Source organism: Marmota flaviventris, chromosome 10 (assembly GCF_047511675.1).
Source record: "Marmota flaviventris isolate mMarFla1 chromosome 10, mMarFla1.hap1, whole genome shotgun sequence".
Taxonomy (NCBI): Eukaryota; Metazoa; Chordata; class Mammalia; order Rodentia; family Sciuridae; genus Marmota; species Marmota flaviventris.
Window position 1 is genome coordinate 25,983,336 of NC_092507.1, and position 19,176 is coordinate 26,002,511.

General features: G+C 48.4%; 2 protein-coding genes across 3 annotated transcripts in view; both read right to left on the minus strand.

Annotated features, from left to right (window-relative positions):
• Nucleotides 1-2,451: 2,451 nt before the first annotated feature.
• On the minus strand, nucleotides 2,452-6,765 carry Smim12 (small integral membrane protein 12). 2 transcript variants are annotated; one of them, XM_027937226.2, is made up of 3 exons: nucleotides 6,657-6,761; nucleotides 3,473-3,566; nucleotides 2,452-3,386 (listed from the first exon to the last, which is right to left on the minus strand). In XM_027937226.2, the coding sequence occupies exon 3, from the start codon at nucleotides 3,379-3,381 to the stop codon at nucleotides 3,103-3,105; it is 279 nt and encodes a 92-aa protein (XP_027793027.1). In that variant the 5' UTR covers nucleotides 3,382-3,386; nucleotides 3,473-3,566; nucleotides 6,657-6,761; the 3' UTR covers nucleotides 2,452-3,102. The 2 variants fall into 2 exon arrangements, with proteins under 2 accessions (XP_027793027.1, XP_027793028.1); XM_027937227.2 differs by lacking the exon at nucleotides 3,473-3,566 and having other exon boundaries at nucleotides 6,657-6,765.
• A 4,983-nt stretch (nucleotides 6,766-11,748) lies between these two features.
• The window catches only part of Dlgap3 (DLG associated protein 3), a 38,203-nt gene continuing 30,775 nt past the window's right edge, over nucleotides 11,749-19,176 (minus strand). The window contains exons 7-10 of the mRNA XM_027937371.2: nucleotides 14,850-15,334; nucleotides 13,754-13,845; nucleotides 13,295-13,438; nucleotides 11,749-12,628 (exon numbers count right to left, since the gene is read on the minus strand). Of these exons, the coding sequence (XP_027793172.1) occupies nucleotides 12,410-12,628; nucleotides 13,295-13,438; nucleotides 13,754-13,845; nucleotides 14,850-15,334 (940 nt within the window). The 3' untranslated portion in view covers nucleotides 11,749-12,409. The remainder of the gene's footprint in view (nucleotides 12,629-13,294; nucleotides 13,439-13,753; nucleotides 13,846-14,849; nucleotides 15,335-19,176) is intronic.

Here is a 19,176-nt window from a genome sequence, read left to right on the forward strand (position 1 = left end):
ATTTCCAAAGATAGCGCTTCCTTAGCAAGGCACTGGTAGGAGGCATACCAGCAGAGACAGGGTTGTTTTAAAATATCTGAAAATCTAAAAATGTCTCTGGGAAAATCTTTTTCTATCATTTATGTGGCTTTCCTTCCTCAAATGTTTTGCTTAGGTTGATATTAAACTGCGCATGTGCAGGAGACCCAAAAGTGTTCAATGGAAACCAATTATGGGACCTGATATTTGTTACAAGTTGTTAGACAACTAAAAAAATGAATTAGGCCATGTCATTAGCAGAGGGGCTTTTTGTTGTTGTTGTTCCAATGCTGGGGATGGAACCCAGGGCCTCACACATGCCAGGCAGTCTACAAGCTACATCCTGAGAAGGGCATTTTGAAAGATCACTAATTGGCAGCCCCTAGCCCAATTAACCCTGCAAGTGTGTTAGCATGCTTAATTTTTTTAAAAAAACAAACTGTCACATTTAAAAAAAAACAAAACGAAACAGAAGTTTTCACAAATAAAAAAATTAAAACTCCATTGAATTTCCAGCATTTTTGAGGAAAAAAATGGAAAATCTCAGTGCCAGTGCAAGCAGCACAAATTGAAAGCTGAATCACTACTGCCCCCTCTAGGCAGGGCTGTACTTTCCAGTTCCCAGCCAGACTAGCCTACTGTTCACTTGTCCTCTGATTGACCTGTAGGCATCAAGTTTGCTCCTGGTTTAGCCCCCTGGAGCGATCCCAGGCCTGGTAATGCTCAAGTCTGCCACAGGGTGGCAGCACCGGTCTGTCATGAGGCATGCCACAGGTGGTCAGTAACCAGAAGCTGAGTTTAGCAGATCCTTTCAGAACCCTAATTTTACAGAAGTAGCAATCTTCCCCCATACTCTTCATGGGATTCCTTCCCTGGGAGACAACAGCAGCTCAGTTCAACATCCCCACCTGGCCTCAGCAACACGGAGGGGAAGTCATTCACTGGATTTGCTTCCTCCTCTCCATAGCTGGCATCTCTACCTGTTGAGGAATTCCAGCCTCACCTACCAGTTAAAACCATCAGGTTCTGGGGAGAGAGAACCTGATAAGCTGGGCAAGGACGCAGATTCCCTCTTTGTCTAGTGCTCATTACTTACAATCCCCTTGCTCACTTAGGTGGTTCACCACTCTGCTTCATGAGGCAACATGATCCTATGCCTGTTCCAGCCCTCTACTCTGCAGCCTGTACAATCCCACTGGCAACATCTTAAGTGATAACATTCTGCATAAACTCCTACAGTCTTCTTGGAAAGACATTTAGTTAACTATGCACAGAAACCCTCAAAATTTGTTAATTCTTTTATCCAAATACCATTTACTCTTCCTACTATTAACTCAAAAATGCAGGGAAAGCCTTGTAAAAGATCTTCATTGCAGTATGTAAACTTGTGAACAAACAATTCAAATGTCCACCAACAGGGAATCTTTAAAATAAACTTTTGCCATACTCCCACTTGATGGGCAATTATGCAACTATTAAAAACAAACAGGAGGGGCTGGGATTGTGGCTCAGCAGTAGAGTGCTCATCTAGCACGTGCGAGGCACTGGATTCTATCCTCAGCACCACATAAAAATAAATAAAATAAAGGCATTGTGTCCAACTACAACTTAAAAAAAAAAAAAACAATTATAAGTGGTGGGGTTGTGGCTCAGTGGTAGAGCTCTTGTCTTGCATATGTGGGGCACTGGGTTCAATCCTCAGCACCACATAAATAAATAAAATAAAGGTACTATGTCCATCTATAACTAAAAGAAATTTTTTAAAAAAAATTATGATAACCACAGGATATGATTTTAAGAAATAATATGTAACCAGGCATGGTAAGGCATGCATGTAATCCCAGCTATTTAGGAGGTGGAAGCACGAAGGTGACCAAATTTTAGCAAGACCCTGGTCTCAATGCTAAAAAGGGGGGCTAAGGGTATAGCTCAGTGGTAGAGTGCTTGCCTAGCTCGTGAAAAGCTCTGAGTTCAATCCCCAGTAACTGAAAAAAAATTTAAAAACAAGAGAAACGTGAAAAAATAATAAAGTAAATTATATCTTTAAAAACTAGACTAGTGAAGATATCAAAAGGTTAACAGTAGTTAGAGCACTGAGAGCATGGGTGACCTTCTTTAATCCCTACCAAATTTTCTCTAACGTGCATATATTACTTTTCAAGAGAAGGGTGTCGTGTGTGGTATGTGCGTGCATGCATACACACATCCATCTTCTGTACTTGGACTTTAGATGATGCTATAGCCTCTTGTTGTCATGGTAAAAAGGCTCTTGGGAACCTGGGCCTCTGGGATTCACAGCAACTACCAAGGCTGTGAACCACCTGAAACAAGGCTTCCAGGCCCCTGGGAGTCCTTGAACACCACTATTGTCCCACCTGAATGCCTGAGCTTCCTAACTCCTAAGGAGATACCAAATGCCTCTAGAAGATAGGATTCAATCAACAGGTGCTCAGTTGCCACTTTAATCAAGGTTTTCATTACACATCAGTGAGGAGTGGAAGACAGTGATTGTTTTCAAGCAAATTCACCAGGCACATGTTCCTCCCTGTCCCAAGGTGAGCAGCCTGAGCTTCTGACAACAGAAAAATGCTTTCCTTCCCTGGGGAATCCCATTCCTGAGCTAACAGAATTTCTGAAAGAATGAACATGAAAGAGGGTGAATCAATTGAGGAAGCCAGGTAGATTTTTGAACTTTTCCCAGTGCAAACTAGAACTTGACATGTGTGGACCCCTCTTAAAGGCAACATCCAAATCCCAGCCCTCCCACCTGAGACCAAACCATCTCCCCAGGTAGTCTGAGAACCAATGTTCATTCCATAACAGTCCTCTGTGCAGTGCACCCACGTAAGCCCAGAAGCCTGAGCAGTTGTGGACCTCATTCAACAGATGCAGCCTTCCTCTTTGCTGGCCCCTCAGCTGCTGTTGTGCCTGCCTGGCCAAAAAGGAACAGCCAGTACAGTGTGGTTGTGGGGTGCAGGAGAGGCCAGAATAAGCAGCAAAGCAAATCAGATGTATGTTCTGGGGCTGGGTCGACATGGCAGAACCAGTCTCAGCCCTGTGGACCATATGGCCCTATGTCCTCCATTAGTTCTTCTCTGGGCGGTTTCTGTTCAGGACAGCTTTAGGAGCAAACTCCAGCTTGTCCTTAAGGCTCACCACCTGAGTGTGGTCCTTGCCCAGCAGCTCATCCAGCTTACGATCCTCCCGGCGCTCTGAGATGCTCTTTTCCTCCTCCATTGGCTGGGGATCCTTTCCCCTGATGAACCATTCCAGGTGGTAGCCCACAGCCCCGACCACGAAGGCCACAGGGAATGTGACATAGGGAGCATAGGTACGCACCACGGTCCAAAACACAGGCCACATGACATCTGCAGCAGAGCATAAGGTAGAATTAGGGAGAAACAAACACCCACAACCCACCAGATATCGACAACCCACAGGGCACACCACTTACCAAGTTTCCTGGCACCATTTACTGAGCAGCCAGCTACTGCAGAGTAATGCCAGAGGGTACTATGCTTTATGCACAGTCAGGTCCCTGAAATAATCTAGGAAATTTTGAAATATTCAATTATTAGGGAAGAGGGAAAGAATCTTTATCCCATGCACCATGCACCTACGCATGGCAGTGCTCCCCACAAGGGGACCTCTGAGCGTCAAGCCTTTTGTGGACCACAGCCCTGCAAACCCTCCAGTTTGCCAACATATTAGGAAGGGAAAAACAGCCTTTCTCTGTTCTACAAAATAGACAGTGACCATATACAATCCCACTGTCATCTCCTACCTCCTCAATAAATGAGAAAATAGTTCCACTTCCTCATGTAATAAGTACAAGGAGCATATCAAAACAGCCCAAACCATAATCTATCACCTAACTGTTCTGGGTGTGAGATAAATAAAGGTTTTAATCCTATTCTGAACTTGATTTTCTAACACTGTAGTCTATACTTCCCAAATCTGCTGGTCAAACCTTCTTCAAAATATACTATCTTCAATCAAACTCATATCCTTACATTTGCATAGTAAGCTCCTAAAAATATCACAAACCATTATATACTCTGGGCATCACAGGACCCAGGACTTGAAAATTCTCTGTAAAAAACACTGTACAAGGCATGGCAGAAAATAAAAGGGGCGGAAGTGTACTAGGGCCTCCTGAAATGAAACATGACAATGCCAGAGTAATGTAAAAACACACAAATTTCCAGGCACAGTGTCGCACACCTATAATCCCAATGGCTCAGGAGCCTTGGCAGGAAGATCAGGATTTCAAAGTCATCCTCAGCAACTTAGCAAGGCCCTAAGTAACTTAATGAGACACTATCTCTAAAAAAAAATATAAAAAGGGGCTGGAGATGTGGCTCAGTGTTTAAAGCACTGCTGGGTTCAATCCCAGGTACCAAACAGACGTACACGCACGCACACACACACAAATGGGCTCACTTTAATGGCCATTTAGTGACAAATGATTATTATTGATACTAACCAATGAAGTCCCAAGTTATCAATTCTGTAAACATTTCAATGATATTGACACAAGATTAAAATAGGTTGGAAATCATACTCTAGAGCTCATAAATCCTTTATGCATATATGTGAAATACACATATATGTATTTTTTCAAATGATATAATCATTCACCTATTTCATTTCTCAAAAGAGTAAACTTCTAAAAACAATAATTACTTCAAAGTTACCAGAAGCGGTATATTTGTTGCTCAATTTTAAGTTTTTATAGGTGTTCCACACCTTGGACAATGGAACAAAATGGGTTTTCAGTTATCAAAGATCATTCACAATTATAATAATGATGGCTACTACTTATTAAGCACATGTTATAGCTAGGCTTGGGCTAAGCACTTTACATAAACTATCTCTTTTATCCTCATCTCTACCCTAAGATAGATGGCATTATCAGAGGATTAAGTAACTTGCCCAAAAGCCCCAACTAAAAATCTGTCTGTGCTCGTGTGGATATTTCCCCAGCCTATCTCTGGACTAGAGTAACAATCAAAATCTCACCAAAGAAAAGATAATCCATTCTTTCATTCTCTCCCTTTCAGAATCCAAGTGTTCTGTGGACCTAAGACTATAATGGACCATCATGGGGGCAGAAAACTGCAGCAGCTTCAAGAATCCCTTCCTAGTCCTTTGTCTCAGCACCAGACCCCACCCTGGACAACTTATACACTAGTCATCATCTGGCCCTCACAATGTCTTTGTGAGGTAGCCCAGATTTTTGTCTAAAGCCATAAAGGCTAAGAGACATTGTTAACTTGCTCAAGACCACTAGAAATGACAGACCCATGATTTTAAGCCCAGATCTCTCTAACTTCAAAGCCTGTGCTTTTCTGGTGGAAAGAACACACTGCAGATCCTGTATGGATTCTGTCCAAATTCTGGACTTAGGAAGAGCCTCTTGCAGTTTTTCCCCATTAACTTAGCATTTCATTACCTAGAAATGCTTCCCTTTTTGCAAATTGATATACTGAGAAATTTGTAAAATTCTTAAGACATTGTTAAAAGAGACACCCTGAAGAATCCCAAACCTAACACGTCTCCATTTTATTTCCTGTCATTTAAGCAAATTCCCTCTTTTTAAGCAAACACTTTTTCTAAACAGCAGCTCCACTGAGCTTTCCAATCTGTCCTAAAACATACCAATCACAAGTCTACAACTAAAAGTCTCTCAATACAAGGTCTGTCTCCCTGCTTGTGTTATAGTCATTCCCAAATAAGTCAATTTATTCATTTATTTAACACTTATAACCATGTTCTCTGTGTGGGCACTGTGCTGGCTTGCTCTACTTGTCTGCATTTCTCAAAACACCTTAAAGTTCTTAAAGAGCAAGGACCAGTCCAGTCCCACTATGTCCTATCCATCCCTCCACCTCTCCCAACCTCCTTGGCACAAATTGGTCAAGGTGGGGGAAGCTTGAACGAATTCACTGTATGAATGACAGACTGCTCAAGCAATTCACTAGGGTAAAACCACAGCAGTCATCCACCCACCCTCAAAAGGTGGCAGGAACACAGCAGATGTCTTTGCTGATTAAACGAAAACTAGAGACTCCATGGAATCAACCCCAGGGTATCGAAATGAAAGAGGCAGAAGTGTCTCTCAAATACTGTCACTACTATTTCCAATAGAGGAATAATGTATGCAATATAGATCAACGGTCTGCCAAGAAACCTGGGCCTGGGCCCCATAGGTCCAGTGAGACCCGAAGATGCACTCCCAAATTGGAAAACTGCTAAGGACAGAGGGGGCCTCAGAAGGTGGAAGAATGAGCTCTCAAAGCCACTCGAGCCCAGCCAGGGTTAGAAGCACAAGTGAGGTCAAGGTCCAGACAGCTACCCTCTTTCCTCCGTCCCACCATACACTTGGCCCTGTCAACGTCTATCCTCACTCAGGTGCCTGAGGCCAAGAAACCCGCAGAAGGCCGGTTGGGCTCCCAGACTCTGCAACCAAGCTCCGGGAAAGAAGGGCTCCGTTAGGCCGGGCCTGCGCGGGAGCAGAAACTCGCTATCACCCTTCCCCTAATTCAGAGGTCGCGGCCCGGAGCCGTCATTGTGGAACGGGCGGCCCCGGAAGCCGCTCCAGAGAAGGTAACTGCCCTCCGGGCCCGCGTGCTCACCTGCGGCCCAGCCCGCACTCCTCGGCCTGGCCCCGCTCTCCAGCCGCTAGCCGGGAGCACGGATTTCACGGCTCCCGACGGCCCGCGGGGCGTTGCTCTGTGACCCCGCCCACTGGCTGCGGGTTCTCTCGAGCACAGGGATTGGCTGAGCTCCAGCCAAGGGAGAGAAGGAGCTAGGTGTGCGCAGCCCGACCCTACTGCGCTGAAATCGGTACAGCGCCCCCTCATGTCTGGGAGGTTTCACTGTGACGTCGCCACGTGCTTTTCTCGTGGAGAAAGTGAAAAGCATTCATTCATTCATTCAACTGACGTTTATTAGGCATCTTCTAAGACCTAGGTCGGGTACACAGAAACATAAGACATGACCCCTGACCTAAAGTAACTCTCTTTAGGAGATTATAATCTAGTGTTTTAAGACCTCTTCGGATCCGAGCTAGCTTTCCAGCTGTGTGACCTTGGGAACATTATTAATCTGTCTGAGCTTCCTTTTCTTCTGTATAGAAGTAATAACACCCATTTTTCAGGGATGTTGTGAGGATTATATAAGACCATGTACGTAAAGTACTGTGCTAGGCACACCACAAGCAGGGAAATAAATAGCAGCTATTGTGAGTACAAAAAATGGAAATAGAGTAAAACCTGTGACCCCTCGGGTGCAAGTATTCACTCCCTCTTTTGTATTTCCACTGTACACTGAACAGATATCTATTTTATCACATACAGGAAAAAAAAAAAAAGTCCCTGTGCCCAACCTCCTTAATGGCTCCACATGGACCTTCCTTCCCAATCTCATCAACCTGATCTCTGCCTGGCATATTTCCTTATCTTTAGTAATACATAATAATACCTTCCCATTTCCCCACACAGACCAAACTGTTTTACAGGCCTGTAACTTTGCTTATGCTTTTCCATTTACCTTAAGTACTTACCCAGTTACTTTGTTGAACAAAGTAACTCTTTTTGTTTGGTTGTTTTTGTTTTCAAGTTCATGAATTACTTTCATAGGAAGCCTCCTATACTGCACTATCAGGTTAGGGACACTTCCTCTATTACTGGGAAGAGCCCAAAGCTAAGTTTGGCAATTAAGATGGAAAGAAACAGTATAAAGAACTATTTAGGAGACTGTTATTAGCAGAACTTATTTGCTTGCACATTGAATAAGTAAGAAAGGAGAAGGGAACAGAACTGCCTAGAATAACTGGCATTCAGCCAGCCAATTAACACGTGGTAGGCACTGGAGATGCAGAAATGACTTGGACCTTCCCTGACTTCCGGAATTGACTGAAGGGGAAGCAGACAAATTTACAGAATGTCTCCAGGGTACAAGAAACATGATGACAAATGAGGACCATCAGCACAACCAGGAAGGATCAGGGAAGGCTCCCTAGAAGAACCAGCCCTTGAGCTGTGTCTTGGGTCCTAACAGTTTCCTCAGGCAGAACTGGGTGGGGCTCAAGAGCCCACACTTGGAAATCAGATGGCTATCCCACCTTGGCTATCTGCTAATCTCAGGAAAGCTATATTTATACTCCTCATTTTTAAAGACAGTAATAGGGGCTGGGGATGTGGCTCAAGCGGTAGCACGCTCACCAGGCAAGCATACCGCCCAGGTTCGATCCTTAGCACCACATACAAACAAAGATGTTGTGTCTGCCGAAAACTAAAAAATAAATATTAAGAAATTCTCTCTCACTCTCTCTTAAAAAAAATAAAGACAATAATAGTACCTATCCTCTAGGATTGCTGAATTAAATCACCTTAAGGTATATAAAGTGCTTGGCATAGTACTTGGCACCTCCTCAATAAGTGCTCAGTAAATTATTACTCATATGTTAAATATTACACACAGTCATTCCTCCTGTCCTTTTTTTTTAAAAAAAAAAATATAGTAGATGGACACCTTTATTGCTAGGCAAGCACTCTACCAACTGTGCTACAGCCCCTCCCCTCATCCTTTTTTTTTTTTTTTTTTCTTTTTTTTTTGGCCTTATTCACTCATCAAGCCAAAAATCTGAGTGACTTTCAAGGTCACTTCTCTGAGATTGTTTCACCAAAGCTTCCTAAATGTCTCTCAAAGTCAACATCACTCCCTCTTACCTGGATCCCATTAGCAATGGTCTCCCTGCCTTCTTATTGCCCCCTCCAGACCACTTACATCCTTTTGGCCCAAGGGTCTTTCAAAAACTTACAAAAAAAAAAAAAACATGAAATCCCTAGTTTAGCTCCCCACACCCCACTGCCACCATGGGTCCCTTCTGGCCACATCTCCTCCACTCCCACCACACCCCATCCCAGCCTAGTGCCCACCTCCATCCTTTGCTCTCCCATCATTCCCAGCACACATACCCTTTCCAAGCTTCTGCCAAAGTCGATCCCTTCACCTGAAAGGAATGTTCTCCCTTCTCTTCCTTGACTGCAAAATGCTAATTCTTTCTGCGAGACTCAGTTCACAAAGCAGAAAGCTTTCTCGGGATCCTACGCTAGGGTTTAAATGTATGTTCCTCCAAAACTCATGTGAAAATTTAATTGCTGTTATAATAGGGTCTTTAAAAGGTGATTTGGCTGAGCACTCCATTCTCGTGGGTGGGTGGGATTTGGTACCCTTTTAAAGAGGTGAGTTTGGCCCCCTCTTCCCCTTTCTGGCCCTCTCTCGCCTTCCACAATGGGATGATGCAGCAAGAAGGCCCTGGCCAAATGCAGGAACTTTTTTTTTTTTTTTTACAGTATCCTGCTCTGTTTTCCAGGCTGATCCTGAACATCTGGACTCAAATGAACCTCCTGAATAGCTGGAACTACAGGCATACAAGGTCGTGCCCTGGTTTTAGGCATTATGGTGCTGGACTTTCCAACCTCCAAAACTGTGAGTCAATTAATCTCTTCTCATTATAAATTATCCAGGTATTCTATTACAGCAGCACAAAACAGACTGGCACCCTGATTGCTAGCACCTCCCCACTCTCATCTCCTCAGACCTCCTAGGGGAGCAGGCCTACCTCCCTTTGTAGTCTTTCTGTTCATGTTCCTGGCTATGGCCAGACTGGGGTTAACTCATGCACAAGAACTTGGTCTCCACGTTAATATACCCTTAGGGCTCAGTCCAACTACCCGGGTCACAACAACCTAAGGGGACTGCTCCACGTTAGCATCACCTGGGGATATTTTAAACATCATGCCAGTAGCAAGATGATCAGAACTGCAGAAACTGACCTGCTCCTCTGTGCCCACTCCCATATACCTCCTGATCCAGGAAACCCAGCTCCATTTCTGAGAAAAGATATGGACCTTGAAAAAAAAATGGTATAATGTAGAAGGTTGAACTTGGACTCAGCTGCTTCCTAGCTTCAGGATTTGAGGTAAGCTGTTTAACCTCTCCAAGCCTCAGTTTCCTTATGGAGGTGATAACAACACCCACTTCAAAGACTGTTCTGAGTACTGTCTAGTTCAAAACTCATTCATGTCCCAATTTTAGACATGAAACAATCTCAGAGAAGTAATGCAGTCCAGGCTTCCCTTGCCAAATCTATGGGAGAAAGACAAATCATCACTTCTAAAGGAAGCCTGTGTGATCCAACCTGTGTTCCCAAACTGGGCCTCACATCAGAATCACCTGGACCACTTGTTAAATAACCATTCAAGGATGGGGTCTATTCACTAAGTATTGGACCACTTGTTAAATAACCATTCAAGGATGGGGTCTATTCACTAAGTATTGGACCAGGCCCAGGAATCTGCATGGGCAGCTCCAAGCTAATTTGCTTTGGGGAATTCAGATCACATGGGAGCCCTCCTCATGGGCTCACGGGAGTGGGCATGTATAGTAGTTGTTAGAGTAGTAGTCTCCCAAACCAGCCTATAAAAACGTTTACACCACTTTTCAGTTCAAAACCCTTCTGTAATTCCCCAGGGCACACAGAATGCAGGCTCACCCTTCTCAACCAGATCTAGAAGCCCACATGATCCATCTCTGCCTTCCCAATGCCCTTTCTCCTCCAGGCCTTTCCACAGCTGTTCCCTGATCTTGGAACATTCTTCCCAGCCCCAGCCCTTTGTCAGTGGCTAATACCTAGTCATTCCCAGAACTCACCACTGCATTTTAATTGCTTGTTTACTTGTCTGGTTTTCCCATAAGAACATAAGCTCTATAAGGACAGAAACTGCACAGTTCAGGGTTACCTCTATGGTGTCTGAGAGTGATGTTTGCTGAATAAATGTGAGAATTGGTCCAGGAGAGTCCAGAAGAGCAACCAACCCCTTGAGGGGATTTTCTTCCTGTCTCAAGGTGACACACTAACCTCAAGGGACTAGAAATAGGGCTTTCTGGGTGGGGGCTGCAACCAAGTCTTTTCTGAGCTAGGAAGGCTATAAAACTAAGAAGTCATGACTTGGCAATAGACCTGGGATACCACTTCTAGCTTTGTGACTTTGGACAAATCACTTAACCTCCCTTGGGCTCAGCTTTGTCCTCCATTGTAAAAATGAGCTATATTCACATAATGCATGCATCCCTTGCCTGACCCACATGAAGCATTTTTGATAAATATTAACCATCACTACTACTAGGTCTGGATTGGCTTCCCAGAAAAGTTATGTTCCTTCTACCTCCTTTTCCCAGTATCCACCCATAGGAGGCATCAGAGGAAGTTGCAGCACTTTTCTGAATAGTTTTCTGCTGCTGATTAGGAACGACTGGAGCAGAAGGAACACTGTGCCCTCAAGGGAAGAGAAACCATATTTGTAGATACCTAATAATAACCACACTGTTTGTTGAGCACATGCTGTGTGCCTTGCATTGGGCGCCAGTGCTTCCCGCTCTGGGGGAACCCTAGGAGGAATGGGAGGCAGAAAGGGAACCAAACTGAACCAGGGAGAGTGAAGAGGTTGTCACCTTCCCCTCTGCAGGCCACCAGAGCCCCTCCAGGAAAGCCTTGGTCCTTTTTGTGGCCACCAGAGGGCCAAATCCCCTTTCTCCAAGCTGGCCCATTCCCGTGGAGGGGCTTAGGACCTGTGCTGTCCCAAAATCAAGAGCACCAGCATGGCACTTCTCTGCCCCCCCTCCCTGCCACGCCCACCCCCAGGCAGAGGTGGCCTCTTCTGGAGAGAGCAGCTGGCTCAAGTGCAGTTCTGCGGTTTTATTTTTCCTGGGATACTCGGGATGTGGGAACAGCCACAGGTGTGGTGAGGGGAAGCCCCCATCTCCCCTCCCCAGCCGCTGGGAAAGGGGAGAGGCCCAGGTGCCCTGGTCCTGGGTTGGTCCAGCCACTGTGGTCCCTGGGCCCTGTGGGCTGAGGGCTGAAGGTGGAGCCCTGGGAGGGTGGGGTGGGCTCCTAGGCGGGGTTTGGGATTCTTCATAAAAAGCCACGAAGCTTGATCCCCACGAAGCCCAGCCCCGCGGGGTGGGTGAGGGGACGCAGAGCCCAGATGAGGGACCCGGCCCGGCCTGGCCCGTGGGGGGAAATAATGGCAGAGATGGTGCCCATGGGGAGGTGGGGACAAAGCGTCGGACCAGGAAGGTGGGGGTTCCAGGTGGGGAGCGCAGGGCGGAGAGGCACGGCCCCCAGCCCAGCCCGGGCGCCTTCGCGTGGGGTCAGGAAGGTAAAAAACCCACGAGAGTGTGACGGGCGGGAGGGGCCGGGGCGTGCGGTGCCGGCGCGGCGGGCGCACTGGGCGGCCCGCGTTCACAGTGACCTCGACGCTGGGTGTACAGTACGGGTAGAAAACCGCGGGCCCGGGCCGGGCTGGGCGGGCCGGGCGGGTCACAGCCTGGTCTGGGCCTCGGGGATGTAGATCTCGATGCTGTCCGCGCTCTCGGTGGCCGAGCTGTGGCGGAAGGAGGCGGCGCGCTTGGCCGCCAGGAGCCGCTTGCGCGCTTCCTGCCGCTGCCGGTCCACGGAGTCCAGGGAGCGCTCCTTCACCGGCACGCCCCGGCCCCGCGAGGGCTTCTTTGGTATCGGCGGAGGGACCTTCTTCTCCTCCTGTCGGGAGACCGGGCGGCTGAGCTTGGGCGCGGGGGATCCACCCGGCATCCCGTGCCCCCACGTCCCAGCTCCCAGAGGGATAGAAACTGTGTGACTCTGAACGCGGGTGCGGCGACTTGAAGCCCCAGGTGTACTCGATCTGCCAAGGTCAAAGCCCCCCCATCTTTCCCTAAAACGTGACGTGTTCGAGCGCCCCCTGGTGGAGCTGTTCTGAACAGCTCGCATCAGGATGCTGGCTGAGAGACTGTGTTTTCACGCCAGGTGGACATGGGCACAGCACTGAGAACCGAGGCTAGGCAAGCGAGGTGACCCGCCACTCCTTTGAGACCCATGGCAGACAGGATCTAGTAGGCTGAGGTCTGAGGGTATATATACTGCTCTGTCCTCTATGCCTAGGCCTGAGCTGAAGGTGACCTTCTAGGTCTAGTTCTATTCTCCCAAACTGCAAGGGCCAGAGATGCCTGAAGCAGCTCTGGAAGTTCAGGCAGTGATAAGTACTGGGGCCACCCAGGTTGCAATGACCAGAAGTTCTGGAAGCGGATGGTCACCCATCACCTTGCTGCCCATGGGTCCCTCCTCATGGGCCCTTCCCCTTCATACACATCTCTCCTTGGAAGGTAATTGTTCGGGGTGTGGCCTCTAGAGACACCCCCCAACACACACCTTAGGCTCCAGGAGTTTCCAGCTGTTGGCCTTAAGTTGCTGTAACTCCAGGAACTTGAGGGTCACATCCTCGATGGAGAGCTGTAGGAGGTCCCAGAAACCCGCCAGGTCCTGGAAGGTGGGCACGGGGAACGCAGTGGGGTCCTGCAGCAGTGGAAGACATAGTGGGGGCAGCCAGTTAGGGAGGTCTAACCCCAGTTAGGACCACAGACAGCCCCATCCAATCTCACCCTCAGGAAGTTCAACCTGGGAGAGGGGTTGGGGGTGGGAGAAAGCAAGACCAAAAAGAGCCCAGGTCTCTCCTTTCTTGGGCACAAATACCTGACCCCCCCCCCTCCTGGCACAATATACTCAAAACTACCCCTGCAGGCACACAGACCTGGTCTTACCTCCTGGTCACACTCTGGATCACCTGCCAGGTCCACAAACCTGGTAGGCTGTATTCCTATGGGCACTCACCATGCTTTGCTGACACAGCCGGAAGAACTGCTGGACCTTCTGGGACAGAAGAAGTTGTGTGCTGCCCACAGCACTGCGGATCTTCTCCAGGACTGGAGAGCAGAAGGAAACTCAAGGAGGGGAATGAGACATCTCCTTACCCCACCTCCAGGAAGTCTGCCCTAAATGGTTCTCACCACTCAGTTATTTGCACAGTCTATCTCCCCCAGCCCCTTCCCCATCCCCATCCTCAATTCCTAACTAGCAGCTCCCTGCCCACCTCACCAAGAGGACTGAATCCTGAGGCACTAATGTTCCTTCCTTCACTCAGCTTACATTAGCTAAGCACTCATCCTGTATCCTCCTCCTTCCACATCAGAGAACAGATGGATACCAGCCCCAGCCTAGCCCTATTGACCAAACTTAGACCCTCAGCAATTTAGCAAGGCCCTATCACAAAAATAAGGAGGACTAGGGGTGAAGTTCAGTGGTAGAGTACTTGTCTAGCATTTGGGAATCCCAGGTTCTATCCTCAGTCCCAGCCCAGCCCCACAAAAGAAAAAAAAAAAAAAAAGAATTATTACTAGGTAATTTCATGAACATGACACTTTGACTTCCTAGTCCCATAAACTTAGAGACTGTGTCTCCCCTCCCCTCAGCCTGGATTTACAGGGCGGGGCCATGCCCTCTCAGGCCAGGGCAATGACTGCTTAGCTGAGCCTCAGATCTGATCTGACTGGCACTGCCTTCCCTCTACCTCCAGGTCTTGCTCCTGGATCACTCTGGATCCCTACACCAGTTCAGATCTGGATTCCCTTTGTCCTCATGGATTTGGTGACCTGGATTGATAGCCATCTTCTAAAAGTCTAGCCTTCTACCTGATCAGAGCGGCTTGCTTCCAAGAGCTCCCAACAGGTCCTGCTGCCACTGCTGACCCCCCACCTCCCCAGCTCTGGGGCTGAAGAACCAGGAAAGAAGGCAAACTCAGTCCAACGGGGTGGGTGGGGGGAGCCTACTATGCTGCAGCCCCACTCTCCCCGCTCCACGGTCCCCTGTGCCCTCAGCCCCCAGTCCCCAGCCCCCAGCCCTGCAACACTCCTGGATGGGGCCGACTCACTCTCCTCAGGCAGCTCATAGTCCTCCGCCTCGCGCTCCATCTGCTGGCACCAGTGCTCCAGCTTCTCCACCTCTGCCCGCAGCATCTTGATGAACCACTCGCCGTCCCGTGGGCAGGGGGACGTGCGGCCTGAGTCGGGGAGGCTACGTGAACCACGCTCCATCCAGGAGTCGCGGCGGCCAGACCCGGGGCCAGGGGCGGGGGCGGGGGCAGGGCCGGGCGACCCATCGGTGGCCGGCGGCTCATACGGCAGTGGGTAGCCCTCGCGGTAGGCCCACTGGCCCTGCGTGTGGACCGTGCGGAAGACTGAGTAGGTGGGGGCCCGGGGCCCGGGCTGGGGCTCAGAGGCATGCCTCTGGAAGGATCGTCCAAACTGCAGGGCCTTGTCTTCTGTGGCCACCGTGGCCAGGCCGGCCAGGCCCTCCAGTTCCAGGTCTGCCTGCACACCGGCCGTCACGCTGTTGGAGCGCTTGAACCTTGCCCGCCTGTGGAGAGAGGTGCCTGTCCCCTCTGTCCCTGACCATCTTAGCCCTCACCCACATCCCAGGCAAAAGGGGAAAGGAGTGAGGAAGGGAACCTACAAAGCAGTCAGCATGAGGCCAAGCACTGGAAATGGATGAATCCTTGCAACTAGTAGGTACCCAATATACCTACTCATCGCACCACCTCTCGACAGGGTGACAGTCAAAATGTTTAACAACCAGTACTCCATGGCCCGAACAGATGCTGTCATACACCAATCCGAGCAGATTGTGACCAAAGTGCTGGGACCTCACCTGTAGAAGCTGGATTGTGAGGTAGATCAGAGGGTCCCAGGTAGGGTCCAGGGTAGTGTTAGCTCTTTATGGATGAATGCAAATGCATTCAGCATTCTAACAAAGGTAAATCCATGCTGGTTCGCACCGGCTGTACAGTGTGTACTGAGCCCTAAGACCCATGAGTAAACCTAGGCCCAGAGGCCCAGCATCACCCAGCCACAAAGTAGCAGAGTTAGAATTTGGACCCAGGGCTGCCTGCTGGGTTCCGCAGTCAGAGCACTCTGTTCCACACTCCACAGCAGCTGCTAGAACATCAGGGGAGGAGGTGCCTGGGAGCAGCTGGGGGTGGAGTGGGCATGCGGCTGGGAGGACTTCTCCCCTAGGGACCCTGACAGCTCAGCCCAGAGCCTGGCCAGACACAGTATGCCAGTGCCAGTGGAGCTGAATTAAGTTGTTGGCAGGAATGACACAGGGCCTGGAAATTTCTTGTCTTTGAGTTAATAATATGCAAATCCTATGCAAAACAGAAAGTCAATTGGCCTTGTTCATTTTTTTCCCCTGAGTTCAGAGTAGGGGCTCTTTTCTATAAAGAACTCAGTGGCCTCCTAAGAGGTATAAGGTTAGGGTCTGACAATACTTTAAGAAGTGGGAGTCAGGAGATGTGGGGGGACAGAGGATGAACAGAAGTTCTACATCTGAGAATGCAAGGACCTCACAAGAAAGATCTATGGGTCCTGAGTTCCCCGCCCCCTCCACACATGGTCAGAAGAGAGACAGACTTGTTGGGACAGCTCCAGAGACCTGTCCAGCTTCCCAGGAGACTCCCAACCCCCGCAACTTCAGCATTCCCCATACTGCCCAAACCTTCTCTCCTTGCCTGCCTGCCTGCTTCCCTCCAGCTGGCGGGCTGCCTGCTGGGAGCCTGTTGCCATAGAAACCAGGCCCAGAAGGATGCTGCAGGACCCAGGAAAGAGAGATGCACTCATGTGCAGTCTCCAACGAGCCCTATGTCCCCACCCCCACCAAGAGAGAGAGGAGGAGAGACAACATGTCTTCACTGCCTCCCACATGGTCTTTACCTGGGTGTCTGCCCTGGTCAAGACTGGCATCACCATGTGCCTAGACAGTTGGACAGCCTCCTTTCAGATACCTCTGCAGCCACTCAGATCAATATAGAAGATCACTGGACTAGGAGGCAGACCTGAGTTCTAATGCTAGCTTTGTCACTATGTGTTCACCTAGGCCATCTAATATGTGTGAGGGTATATTTAAAATAGATGTTATATATGATTATATATTATATATAAATATGCACCTATATCTAAAAATATACACACATATAAAATTATAGGAATATAAGATTATAGGAATGGGCCAGTAATTATCAAGGTATCTCCTCTAAAATTATACCTTGCATATTTTAAGATCTAAGGCCCAACAATCCCTCCCCAATCTACCGAAGAATAGTCTTCCTAAAAGAGCTGAACTCTGTCAAGTCATTTCTGTGATCAGAACCTTTAAATAGGAGCTGGGGATGTAGATCTGTGGTAAAATACTTGCCTAACATACATAGGACCCTTGGTTCAATTCCCAGCAAACACAAACACAAACACACACACACACACACACACACCATCATTTCTTCAGGTAAGAGGCATAGTTCAGTGGTACAGCACTTGCTGACGATGCATGTTAGGTTTAATGCCCAGAACTGGAACAAAAAATTCGATAGCTTCCCACTGCCAGCAAGATCAAGTTCAAACTTCCTGCTAGAACCTACCTAAAGCCCTTATGAAGCCCACATGCTCCAGCTGCTGTCCTCATCTTTGACCTCATCTCCCCTACAATCTCCCTGTTCCCCAAATAGATTATCTGTTATCCTGATTCTCCACCTTGGCACATGCTATTCCCCTGCCCCAAATGGCCTTCTTCCTCTTCACTCCCTGTCCATTCCATGACCAAGTCCCTTTTCCTCTCTGAACCTCCTGACTGTCCCCAGGCCACTCTTCAGTTTCACACCCCCCCCCCCAGCAGTCTTCTTGCATTCAGAGGCAGCCTCACTATTTGGTTAAACTGTTCCCTGGTGAGAGTCTTGTGTGTCTAACTACCGTCAGGATGCATCTTAGCTTCCCATGAATAGTTCTGTGCCTTTGAACTAGTGAGCATGTAACTCCTTCAGAGCTCCAGGAGTTGCAAATCACAGAGGTAAAGGTGGGGTTTGCACCAGTAAATACACTATCAAAAAGCTGCTATCCTGCTGCTTCCCTGTCACCCCCACTAAACACAGATCTGTCCTTTGGCACACCTGGGCCTGCTGTCTTTCACACCTTCCTCTGAGAAGTCCTGAGAGGATGGCGCTCCATCTCCATGGAAGCAGCCACACAGTCTGGAACAGAAGCACCAAGTGCCCCAGGCTTCATGGTTCTCAAGTCACTACCTCAGTGAGCTCTCTCACTGTGTGTGCGTCAAGGAAGACTGAAGAGCTGATGAGCTCATGAGATTAGTAGTAGAAGCACACTCCTCACCAACACTCCCAGCCAGGGGCCAGAGATTTCCACAGCACAAGCAGGAGTCAGCCATCCTTGTGTAAGTGGCATTTAAAACTAGCAAGAAAAGAGCAAGGGATCAAAGATCTAAAGTCCAGGGAAACATGGACATTTCACAGGTGGGTGGAGACAGCATAGCTCATAGAGGAACAGCATAGCTCACAGAGGAGAGGAAGAAGCCAGGGAGGATGAGAAAGAAAACCAGAATGACTTAAAGGAAGATAGGGAGAGGAAGGTCTCCAGCAGGAATGAGCAGACAGCACGAACAATGCAGCCGGTTCAGAATGAAAAGAGTCACCAAAGCCACTATGACGAGGGCAAAAGTGGGTTTGGTGGGATGCGGGGGCAGACACAGACTGCAGTGGGTTTTTAGGAAATGGGAAAGCTAATCAAGATGACTCCTTCAAAGAGCTTTCCTGAGAGCTGATGTGGTGGTGCACACCTGTAATCCCAGCCACTCGGGAGGCTGAGACAGGAAGATCACAAATTCAATACCAGCCTCAGTAATTTATTGAGGCCCTAAGCATTTTAATAAAGACTGTCTCAAAATATTTTTTTTAAAAAAAGGCTAAAATGTGCTCAGTCATTAAGTGCCCCTGAATTCAATCCCTGGTACCAAAAAACAAAAGTATGCCTAAGAAGCAAAGAAGTGTGAAGGGCACACGGTTAAAGAAGAGGTGTTTTATTTAAGATGGTTCTTACCTACTACATCCTGAGGGGAAATAATCCCAGAGGTAGGCAAGATAATGGCACCCAAAGAGGTTCACACCCAAATCCCCTGAGCCTGTGAATGTGTTGGGAACTCCACAGATGGGATGAAGTGAGTGCCCTGGATTATCCAGGGCTGTGCAGTTTAGTCACAGGGTCCCTGTCAGTGAGAAAGGGAGACAAGAGGTCAGGCAGGAGGTGGGAGGAAGGAATCCAGGCTGGTGTAAGGCAACCTGAGGGCAGGACCAGTGCAGCTGGCTTTGAACCCCTGAAGGCCATGAGGAATACAAACAGCCTGTCAACTGGAAAAGGTAA